At 37.0% G+C, this 12,500-nt stretch overlaps 1 protein-coding gene across 1 annotated transcript; it reads right to left on the bottom strand.

Moving 5' to 3' along the window:
* Positions 1 to 3,293: 3,293 nt before the first annotated feature.
* Positions 3,294 to 6,106, bottom strand: LOC138041389 (uncharacterized). The gene is made up of 6 exons (XM_068887160.1): positions 6,061 to 6,106; positions 5,570 to 5,737; positions 4,883 to 4,981; positions 4,400 to 4,576; positions 3,988 to 4,098; positions 3,294 to 3,490 (listed from the first exon to the last, which is right to left on the bottom strand). Exons 2-6 carry the CDS (start codon positions 5,723 to 5,725, stop codon positions 3,383 to 3,385), a joined length of 651 nt encoding a protein of 216 aa, XP_068743261.1. The 5' UTR covers positions 5,726 to 5,737; positions 6,061 to 6,106; the 3' UTR covers positions 3,294 to 3,382.
* Positions 6,107 to 12,500: the final 6,394 nt, after the last annotated feature.

Here is a 12,500-nt window from a genome sequence, read left to right as displayed (position 1 = left end):
ATCTAGTCTTCTGCGGGGACAATACTCAGTGGTCTCTCTCATATCCAACGCGCTCTCGTGGAATAATTGTTAAGTAGACAATTAGCCTAACATCAAACTTAATGGTATGTGATAGGTCAAGTCAATAACATTTGACAACAAAAAATAAATCCATTCCTCCCAGTACAGGAATCAAAAACGTGAAAAGAATATTGGTTAAAAACCATAAACAACCAAATAAAAAGACATACACTCTTTTTTGTTTTATAGACAAACCAAAGCAAGCGAATGAAGCGGCCTATCTCCAGTCAGTATTCCAAATAAATTTCTCCTCAAAAAGCTTTAGTAAAAGTAAATAATAATAATAATAATAAAATAATAATAATAATAATAATAATAATACTATTTTATATAGCGATAATTCCAAGATTGAACACCGCTTTACAATGACAATAAATTAAAAACTAGATTATAAAATTATGTACATAAGAATAAAAGTAAATATTTACAAATAATGTATTTATAAAAAGGGGTATAGTCAAATAATTAATAAAAATATCATGATTAATAGACAAAGACAAAAAATAAAACAATAAACGCATAAACAATGGAATAAACCCATGAGATAACACAGGTTTTGTAATCTTATTTCACATATCATAAAATCGTGCACCAACTCAATGGCAATAACTAGTCCAGGTATGCTTGTTTGAAAAGCCAGGTCTTAAGTAAGCCTTTGAATATAGATATAGAGTGACGTGATCGGATGTTATGAGGGGGTGAATTCGACAGCTCAGGGGCTGCGCAAAAGAAAGCTCTCTTTCCATAAGAGTTAAGATTATAACAGAGCTTAGACAGATGATGGAGGCCAGACGACCTTAGAGTCCTTGAAGGTCCAAAAGATTTGATTGAGTGAGTCAGACAAATAAGACGGTTAGTTATTGAGGATTTTGAAGGTAAGAAGTAAAATCTTATATTGAATTCTTTGCCCAATGGGTAGCCAAATTCTGTAGGCTACGCAGAATTCGAGTAATATATTTGGATTTGTGAGAAAAGGTGAGGACTCTGGCTGCAGCGTTCTGGTACAGTGTACCAGTTGTAGCTTTTGCACTGAAAATTTAGACAGGCCATAAAGAAGCGAGTTGCAAAAATCTAATTTAGAAGAAATGAATGCATGGATAAGTGTCTCACAGGCCTTAACGCTGATATGTTTCCTGATTTTGCAAATGTTCCTTCGATGAAAAAAGCAGGATTTACAAATAGCAGCAACATGGTGTTCAAGAGACATATCCTCGTCTTGGATAACGCCCGAATTGTGATAGTATTGCCGTGCTGATTGTTGAGGCCCCATTAGTGGGGGGAGGAATTTAAGTATCCCGTATCTCTAAATATCCTGACCTTTATCCCGTTAATTTCTGTGGTTTGTATCACTATAACACCATTTCGGTTTTTTAAATATCCTGCATCCGTTAATCCCCCCCTCCCCCTCCCCCCAAATATCCCATATCCCTATAAGTTTTTTTGACCTAAATCTCCTGTATTCCTGATAAACCCCTAATAGGGCCTCGTTGTTTACACTGGATAATTTAGTAGCATTACTAATAAGAAATAACCTCTTTCTGTTTTTACAACAAATAACTTCTAGTTAAATTATAGCTATATCTTTCTGGTAATCTCTCCCCATTTTTCGAACTTTACCCGTGGAGGTAGTTCACTGTAACTGGACAATTTGTGTTAACTCTTTGTGCATCCCACGGATACGCCTTTATAGGCGTCTTGTATTTACATTTCTTTCCGCGCTGTTTCAGTGGAGTCGTTTCGTTTGAATATAACCATTTCTTGTAGTCCTTCTGTTGAACTGATTTAATTAAGGTTTGCTTTATTTTTCAAATCGAAGAAAAACTGATTACGAACGATCGGTTCGCAACGCAAAAACATTAAATCACTTTTTAGAGACGATCATCGCCAAAAGCAGCCTGAAATTTTCAAGCTTAAACGTAATAGATGTTTTCAAGCTTTCCTTTCGGTGTTGTCCTAGTTGCGTTCCTTGTGTATGAAGGCAAGGGTTCTCGTGCAGTTCTAATACACTCTCAGTACTAAATAGTTGTTTTCGTATTTATATGTTTCCACGGCGCTTTCAATTTTACTTGTAGAAAAAACGACACCATACCCTTGTAAGCACTCACATTTTGACTCACGAGAGTGCAAATGCATAACCCACCGAGAAAACAAAATTAAATTAATGTTAGCTTAGATTCCCTTACATTCCCTTACAAATTCTTTTTTTACTCGTAAGCCCCTCGTTGAAACTATCTCATATTATGTTATGTAATGCGAGAACTTGATCTACTTTTCAATTATTCTTAGTTGGAAACTGATAGAAAACTATTTTGAGGATTTTGAAGGACGTCAAGCGTCTGAACGTGATATGCAACTTAGGCAGTTGCAAGCAAGCCTGCGCATTTAACTGCTACGATCTTTCTAACTTTCATTTCATGTTCATTTCAAAATTCAAATATGTGACATTTAAAACGAACTATGCTGAATTTTTTGAACGTCAAACGACGTTCACTAATACTTAATGAAGACGTTTCAACCGAAAATATTCGGTCATCCTCAATTTGAATTTGACAAAAGTCAGCGTCCAAAATTTCTTACAGTAATTATGTGACATTTCATATATTCTTGATTTATGAACGTGTTAAATGCCTCTTTAATCGAGAACCCGACAGAGTAGCTTTCCAGGGGGACTGAAAATATCCGACAGTCTTAGTTTTAATACCATTGAAATGTACTTTAGTGCCATAGCAAGTGAGCTCAAAAATTCGTTTGATAGCATTACGTATTAATTAATTTGTGGAATGTGGACTTACCCATATCACCTTTGATTTTATTATTTGCAAGTAAACTTGAACTTAAAATACCGTGAAAAAAAAGGATGGTTACATTAAAAAACGAGGCGGACATAGAGAACTACAAATAAATAAATAAATAAATGGGCGTGATTGGTTAAGGTCTCACTTCGATGAGACTGAGTAAGGGTCAAAAATCAAGAAACAGGCGCACATCCGAAAGATTTCCCAACGTTTTATTGTTAATTTAACAACAACACGTTTACATGGTTTCGTATAAGTATTTAACATCTGACACAGACTACTGCATATACTGATTCGAATCAGTAACATTTGATATGAACATTGCATATCGGCCCATTACTAAAGGGAGCTTAACGCTTCTTAAAACGAAATACTAAAAAGAATAATGACAATAATAAAATTATGATCATAAACTTGAGGAGGCTCATAAAATAGAATTTCTCGTTACGTAATGTTTTAGTTCAAATAAATATTACTAATAAATAATCCATCTTCGATCTGCTTTCAAGTTGACCGTTCGTGCCTCGTCAAAGAAGAGAAATACAGTGAGCCACTTGCTCGTTGACAGATTGAAATGTGTAGAGAATGAGATAGTTTCGAAAAATCTTCACGGCATCGTTGGTGACAACAAGACTCTGCAGAGAGAAGAAACGCGGTTTATAGACCTTATTCATAAATGGCGGTCAATTTATAATTCTTTTGTCGAAGTGCAAATTAGCCTACCAAGCCTCGATACCATACAGTGAATTGAAAAGAATTTTTGCTCTAAAATGAGGCCTGGTAGGCTAATTTGCACGTGGACAAAAGAATTATAAATGTGACCGCCATTTATGAATAAGGTCTATTAAGTTCATTGTAACATTTCCAACCCGTCTCAGTTATTTCTCTCTATTGCCACCCATCCCAAGCCAAAGGGAAAAAATCAGGCAACGGCCACTAAATTATCCTTTTGTTTGCCAATGAAAACGATTTTTGGATTTTGTCGGTGACGGACTTGAATGCTATTGAAGAAGTGTTTTCTTGGTAAAAGAGACACGTGACCTCTATTATGCACTTTTAAAATCTGTTGTTATGGATTTTTCTCTTCTCAACTTTGCCAAATATGCAGAACCATGTACAGTAAAAAACCTACCGCTAAATTATTGTCGACAAGAGCTTGAAGATATTCACGGCAGAATTTATCCAGGTCAGCTTCAGACCTTTCAGTCTGCACAGTAGGGACAGCAAAATGTCTCTTCCTCATCTGAAATTTTAAATTATGCAATAATTAATTAAACATGCCGCAATATTCCATTTTAGATCACCCCCAAAGATCTTTGCAAATGTTATTTGGTCTTGTGCGCTATATTCTTTCGTTTTTCGTCAAGTTATTGGACGACCTGTTTTAAATAATAAATCCCAGGACAACTTGATTTTGTTTCAATAAATCCGCACGGTTTTACTAATAACGGTGACGGGCTTGAAATGACTGAATTTGATGAATGCCAACTTTGATATGAAAGACCTTTTTCATTAACAACCGACTCTTAAAAATTGTGTCTTACCATACGCTGCAGGGTAAACGTTGAACCATTGATATAGTAACTTGTGTCTTTCAGAACCTGAGTCAGCAGCGCGTGTTGAGATCCGGTTTGGTTTTGCTCATAAGAAAATGTCATGTACAGCGGACTTTTAAATTCAAATAGCTTCTTGTACGCAATAGCTAGGTTGTCTTCCAATTTCTGTTGATAAAAAAAAATCGACAAATTCAATCAAGCACTGGCCATAAATCACTTTCAATTTGCTAACTAAAATTTGAGATAAGCATGACGATCTTTTTCTGTACCTCGAAGGTTCGATGTGTGAAAGTCAACGAGGGCGTAACCTGTTCCCCTTGACGTGGCCCATCGATAAAAGTTAAAAACTCGCGCAAGGTTTTTTTAAATAGGGAAAAGCTTTAATCAATGGGGAATTCCCGTGCGGTGAATTAGTGCTTTATGAAATGGCATTTCTAGGAGTCTCAGAAAAACACATTCGTCTTTACATACCTGATTCGAGGAGCAGCTTTGCATAGTCAAGTTTGGCAACATCACAATCGCAACCTGGATGAAACTGCTTGAGTTTATCAACTGGTACATGGTTTTTATCTGCAAAGCATGGTTTAAAACACTGTTGATTAATCACTCATTAAAAAAATACTAATAATAACTGTACACCATTCCTGCGCGCTCACAATGTCTACGTTTTGTCTGTCTTCGTAGCGGCAATACAGCCGTACCTAAACCTGACCCCATTGGCGAAGCTTTCGCAGAATTTTCTTTTTTTTTAAGTGCTACTTTGCTCTTGTGGCTACAATGAAACTTTTCATTTACTACCAGATATGATTGTTGAATAAGGAAATTCTCCCGTGACAATTCTTCAGTAGAGCATTGAGAGTAATCGGGTCATAAAAACGAGTCTCGCGAATCGAGATGAACTCAGTAAAATCCACTCAAGCTGATTACTTTGAAAAAAAAAAATTAACTCCGGCGATAAGGGCTTTTTTCAAATTTCGGATCTCTTTGGTATTACCGACTATTTTTTCAGGAAATTTACTGAGTAATCTATATTAACCTACTAACTCAGTGACTGGCGTTACATAATTTCGCCTCGTCTTGTTATTATTGCGGGAAGACAAATTGCTGTCTAATTTTTGTTGATGATTAATTTTATCTTTGACTAAGATAAATTCACACCTGTTGGGTGGCATTGCTGACTTTTTGGGGAATCACATGATATATAAGAACTTCAAGCGTACCCTTTGGTCCTCCAACTGAGGCACCAAGAGCCAATGAACCCGCTGCTGTAAGGAATATGACAGCGATCAACACCTTGCAATTGTCTGCTGCCATTTTGATTTTTGTCTGAAGAAGGAAAAGCAAGAAAATCAGCAATTTTAACTATCACGACACCCATCATGTTTACACATCATCCTGATCATGTTTATCAAAATAATAATATTGATCGTTATGATGATGATAATGACAATGACAATCATCATCATCTTCATCGTAGTTGTCGGAATCAGTATCTTCACTTTTAGCTTGTCATCTTCTTTCATGAAGTGTTCGCGTTCGGAACAGTAAAATATTTTAAGGATTACTTAGGTATTTTTCCTATGTACTGTTATCTCACTAATATAAGGATGGTTTTTTTTACGTTCGTAATATGAATAATTGCTACTTACCGTACTTTGCAAATCTCCTGCGTCTTGCTATCCGTGTAACTCTTTGTTGAGGGTTAATCTGAATTGGTTGGCGTCGTATCTGGATGATACTGCTTATATACCCTCCTGAAAGGAAGCCTTGTGTATTGCTCAGCATCATATTTTCAATTAAAGATATTTTCATGTTTTTTTTGTCGTCGTCCCCTTTCAAGGACCTCTCCTGTCATGCTATATTCTTAGAAAGAATATTTTCATTTTTTCTTATACCACTCAAATCACCGCTCAAATTACCACTCAAATTTTCCTATACCACTCAAATTACCGGCTCTTTCTATACGGATGGGTTATGCGGAAAAAGATCGGATATTCCTCCGAACTGGGACAAATTTGTCATGTCTTGAGCTTTCTAATAATACACCGATATCCAGAGGTTAACTCAAATTTACGACAAAGGTCCGAGGGGGAATTTTAATGCAACCGTTTCCCGGCGGAAATTTCCTAACAGATCATTACAGGTGTGTTTAGCAAATTTCGTAACTTGAAGCGCAAATTCAGACTTAATTTTGTCACAGGCTTGTCACTCTTTAGCAAACTCTTATTAAATGCTACTGAGAAGTGGAGAAATCGCATGGAAACACAAGTTTCTAAGCGGAAGATTTATTTCAGTCGTTAGCCGAATCAAGAACTCAAGTACGAGATTTTATTTACTTGGGTTATTGAAGGCAAGGCGCGTAGTTAAAGGCTTTGTTTATTGGGATTAGTCCAAATGTTGATATGGCAATTACCACATACATTCCGCAGGTCAGCCATCGAATGAGGAAGGAAGATGCAGAAGTGTGATTAACGGAGTGATTTTAAGAAAAGCGGTGTTGTTAAAAAAAATACATTAAAATGATTGTTTCAATCATAGCCCAATTCTGGGTCTTTTGGCGGCATTTGTAGCAACTTTTCACATTGATATCGAATTGATAATATATAGGAAGAAAACAAATATAGGAGTTATCACGTAATCGTAACTAAAAACCGAACGTTACTGGGTTTAAAAACTGCGACCGTGGATAAAATATACGCGCAAAACCGAATCGTACTTTTTGCGAAAGAAGTACATATGTCGTCCGTTTCCTAAAAATTCAAATTATTGTCTTGTATGATGTCTTGTATGATGTCTTGTATGATGTTTGGCTCTACAGCGCAGATCAGGCCTTTATAATTATGATTAGTTTAAATGGCACCTCATCGTCATATTTTAGCTGGAGTGTCACAGACAAGGTTACAAGGATCGACTGGAGGAGGCTTACGTGACTTGAAACGTTACTTGAGCTTGTTTGTTCATTCATTCTTTCATCATTTTCTTTTTTGATCACCAATCGAAGGAAGTCGACCCGTGCAAGATGTCCTGCGCAAGGACTCGGTCGTTACCCCACACATAGCGTTTATTAGAAGCTGAACACGCCGATCATGTGCCAGTCATAGTTTGACCATATTTCCCACTTTTAACATCAATGAAGTAATTGAGATTGGTTTCAATTGAGCAACTTCTGCGTCTGTTGGGTGTTCTTTTGAATGCCATAGGCTTCAATGGGACTCGAACCTATGACCTCTGCGATGCCGATGCAATGCCGGGAAAATGAGCCCAACAAATTGAGCTGCTCCCAACTGAACTGCTTTATATCTCGGTAGAGCATTTTAAGTGTCTCTGTTGCCGGTAACATTCGTTTTCAGGTTGAATCCGCTTTTACCCGGTTAAATTGGTGATCTTCATTTTACCTACTGTAGGTTGAATATGTACTCAGATGAATGGAAGAAACTTTCTTGGAGCCTAAATTAAGCCTAGGGAAAAAAATTAGGGTCAGGTTAGGATCATTTTTGGTTGTTATACGTGGATATCAATTGACTTGTTAGAGGAAAATAAATAATGATAAGAAGTCTGATGTGTTGAGCATGTTCGTCGTTGTAGTGTAGTGGTGAAGACACAGGACTATAGATCTGGACACATTTGTTCGCAAGGTGGATAACGCTATCCACTACCCAGTGGATAAATGCTAGCGTGTCCAGTTGAGTTATCCAGTGGACAGTAATTTATCCCGACTATTCACCTTTCGAACAACTGGGGCTTGGAGGGTCCGAGTTCGAGTATATATTATATCGGTAAGTGCATAGTACAGTTCTTTAATTTGTTCTCATACTATGTGGAATGGATAAGTGTATGAATACAGAAACCGATACGATGATACGAAACATTAAAAAAATGTGTTGAGATACGTCAGACAGAGCTTGAGGGAAGGTCTAGGTGTTTGCAATCCTATTTAAGGGGGTTGATAGCTGCTTTAATAATAATAGTATATAGTTTATTCAGATTGTGTTTGTGAACCGGAAAATTGAGCAAGAGCTAAATGTGAAAGAAAATAAGCCACCAATTGTAAATCAGCAGTGTGTTCTTTATGGTTTTCAATGTGACCTGGTTGATGTGGGTTATGTAGGTTATATATGCCAACATTTACATAATTGTGTAAAAAGGCATAAACAACAATCCTACGCCATTGCCAAAGACTACAAGAATGTGCACGGGGAGATGCCTCAAGACCTGCTAAAACGTTTCGAATTTCTTAAGAAATGCAGAAACAAATTTGACTGTTTTGTGCACGAAGTGCTTTTCAAAAGAGCATTAAAGCCATATAGACTCCATTCGTGCGAAAGTATTTTTATAATCTTCACATCTTTGTTTAATTCTCCGCGCCAAAAATCGCTTTAAATATTGTAACTTGCATTATCCTATATTATGTTTCCTTGATAATGGAGTCATGACTACTCCGAAACATTGGATTTTATCTTTTTCATCATTCGTTTTTACAGTTTTAGTCTTGCTGTTCCTTGTGAAAAAGGTTTCTGTAAAGGCAGCATACTATACATCTTTTTAAGTTCTCTAATTTCTCAAGTTGTTATTATTACTATTATTATTATTATTATTATTATTATTATTATTATTATTATTATGATGGCAGTAGATATGCATAAACGCCTAAGGTAATTACAGTGATTGGGCGTGAGAAATTAAATCTATCTAGATTAAAATAATGGAAAATTATAAAACCTAAAATCCTAAAAATGTAGTTTATAAAAGCTACATAATCCTTGCTTTATTCCTTAAAATATTAATTCTAATTTCTATCCCTGATGAGTAATGTCTAAAGTCTAGTATTTGTTGTTTTAAAATTTTTGGTAGATTTTATATAAAATGTGAAAAGTGTCCCTAAGTGACTAAGTACAATAAAATGAAACTATATAACTATAAACAAAATAGGAATAGATTAAAAACTGTTTCAACAATATATTAAGTGTAACTGTATATCAGTTCAGTTCCGTGCTAATTGTTCGTTGTTCATTGTCCATGATCTAGTATCTTCATACTTCTTGCAATGTTTAGGGTATTGTCAGCATGGCTTTCTGCATCTTTCATAATACTATTTTACTTCTCTCGCCGACGAGACTTTGTACGGACTCCCTTACTTCTTCCGAATACCCGCCCAATACGTCAATGATAATGTTATGCTGTGTGATTTTATAACCTGGATACTGCCTCTTTAATTCCAATCGCAGTGGTCCGTACTTTCTTGTTTTCTCTTCTGCTTTAACTACACGATTATCGATCCACGGGCAGCTCATCTCTATTAGAATAACTTTCTCTTCTTTCTTGTCAATGATTCTCACATCAATACGGTTTGCTCGCACTTCTGTCTTTTCGGCAAAAAAGAGACACTCCGCAAGGCTCTCACTTGCAGGATCATCCTCATAGACTGGTTTTGGCTTGATTGGCTTGTACCATGCGTAATCTTCCCTGGGTACTAACTCGAAGTTGGGAAGAATCTCAAAGAACAAGATTCTGAGAACATTATTATGTCTCTGCACGTACTTTGATTGCACTAATTACGAACCACATCCAGCGAGGGCATGTGCGACACTCTCTCGCTCTTTTCCACACATTCGACAGTTGTAGTCATGGGTGTTCAGCGTTTTGACTTTCTTTGTCAGGTAAAGCTTTGTTGGTAGCAACTGTTGATATGTCTTGCAGTCCGTTAATGGTAATTATTAGTAACCCACATCATTAAGTTTTTGGTCTCTGCCTCAAGTGCCCCAATTACAATTGGAACAACAGATACACTTTTACATTTCCACATCTTTTGTATTTCAACTTTTAAATCCTGGTAGTGGTCCATCTTCTCTCGTTCTTTTTCTATAATTCGGGTATCAAAAGGGCATGCCACATCAATTACTTGACACGCTCTGCTCGCCTTTTCCAGTAGGATTGTATAGGGCCTGTTATGTTCTAAATGATGGTCTGTTTGAATTCTGAAATCCTATAGTAACTTCACTTGGTCATTTTCCATCACTGCCTCTGGAGAATGATCGTACCAGGTGTCGTTGCACTGCAGATCATAATTTTGGTAGAGTTTCCAATGAACATTTTTAGCAACATGATCGTGCCTCCAGTTGTTATATTGCTTTCGAGCTAATTTCTTGCATTCTGTTACTATATGACTGACAGTTTCCTCCCTTTCACCACATAGGCGACACATCGGTGAAACATCTTGCTTGTCAATCATGTTTCTGGTGTAATTAGTACGAAGGGCCTGTTCTTGTGCAGCAGTTAGGAGGCTTTTCAGCCAATCCCATGTCCGCGAGTCTCTAACTTCTTCAGTGCTCCTTACCTGATCCTGTCCGTGTAGTGTGTGTCTTTTCTTTATAACTGCTTAACCTTCTTTGACTTACTCTCTCCATCTCCACTCCTTTATCCAGGACATTTTCACTTTTTGTTGCCACAAGCAGCCTTCTTAGGGCTGTTTACCACATTCCGCTAGAAACTACCAACCTCGATGTTCACACAATCACAATTAAGCCTTTGCCTACCTGTGATCTCTTGACATACAGCCTTTCTACATCTGCTTGAGGATGAAGCGATCTATAAATCTTTCACAGACTGACAAATTGTAAAGGATTTCAGACGTTTGGTGATTTGGTTGCTCTTAAAATCGCAGTAAATTAACAAGATAATTATAAAAACTTGGGTCACTTAACTTCATGCGCAACTTGGAGGCAGTGCAACGACGAGCCACACGCTATATCGGAGGGTAAACAGCACGGATATTGAGTTGCTGAAAGGCATCTCCATGAGGGAAGTTGAAGACTTAGATACCAAGTACCTAGGGATTCTGCAGATAGAAGCCACAGTGAACAGCCACATGAAGAACAAGGTACGGTAGGACTACATTCGCCGGCCGGGGTAAAGAAGTTGTGCATGTAGGTCTAACCTTTATAGTAGGAACGTGGTAATGTGGATTAATTCGTGGACGGTGGTGGTGGTAAGGTATCGTACCGGGATTTTAGAGTGGTGGTGTCGATGAATCGAGTGTTGGCACCACTTCTACCTGAGCCTGGCGCATTTCCCTATACTTTGGTTCGCCGTGGGCTGGTAACTACCGGCCTTATTCCTTCCCTTCGGTGTTACATTTCGATCATCAGAAACATGGATTATACATGGATATCGATCGACTTATTATGCAAAAGTAAATAATGAAAATACAAAACAGTAAAAAATGAGAAGGACTGTATTGGGTTGTTGTGGTGTAGTGGTGAAGATTCAGAACTACAGATCTGGAATAAACTACTCGACCAGCCACATCGTGCTTCTTTTACACTCTACTTGATCAAGCCTAAGACAGCCAAATGAAATATGTTGTACAGTTTCATCTTGATTTGGACACATTCTAGATATCGATGACACTTTCTGTTTCTCGATTTTGGCTTTAACACTGTTTGTCCTTCGTGCCTGATCTTGAACTGCAATTATAAAGACTTCTATCTATTCCGCTTTCTTCTTTAACTCGCCAGTTATTATTATTATTATTATTATTATTAGAATTATTATTATTATTATTATTATTAGAATTAGATGACTAAATGAAAATACACAAGATTCCCTGCGACTCTGAGTTTCGTGCGTATGCACTCATCAGGCAGATATTTTTTTAATAGTTCCGCCCTTCTCACCCATTGTAATTAGAACGCCATTGTTCTACTCATCGTAAACATGTATATATAGCTAGCTAATAAGTCTGTTCTTCATTAAATCTGCCTGATGAGTGCATACGCACGAAACTCAGAGTCGCAGGGAATCTTGCGTATTTTCATTTAGTCATCTAACTCTATACGCCGCTCTACACAAACGTGTATTGAGCACTCTTTAGAAGTGTTTGCTACAGTTTATTATTATTATTATTATTATTATTATTATTATTATTATTATTATTATTATTATTATTATTATCATTATTATCCATTTAGCTCTGAGCTCTAACTGTTCTCATGCCGACATTCATCCCAGGGGAGCGGCAAGTCATAACAAATAACCAAGAGTCCCCTGAGTACACTATCCTGATACTTACCGTGGGCACCCAACAAACTTT

This window comes from Montipora capricornis, chromosome 3 (assembly GCF_036669925.1).
Source record: "Montipora capricornis isolate CH-2021 chromosome 3, ASM3666992v2, whole genome shotgun sequence".
Classification (NCBI taxonomy): domain Eukaryota; kingdom Metazoa; phylum Cnidaria; class Anthozoa; order Scleractinia; family Acroporidae; genus Montipora; species Montipora capricornis.
Note: the sequence above shows the minus strand (reverse complement) of the source record. Positions and strands in the feature narration are given on the sequence as shown.

Coding starts and splice junctions, on each gene's coding strand:
- LOC138041389 (XM_068887160.1), bottom strand. CDS start 5,725: ATGGCAGCAGACAATTGCAAGGTGTTGATCGCTGTCATATTCCTTACA. Junction 4,982..5,569: donor TCAGCAATGCCACCCAACAG/GTGTGAATTTAT, acceptor CATGCTTTGCAG/ATAAAAACCATGTACCAGTT. Junction 3,491..3,987: donor TTGTCGACAATAATTTAGCG/GTAGGTTTTTTA, acceptor TTCTCTCTGCAG/AGTCTTGTTGTCACCAACGA.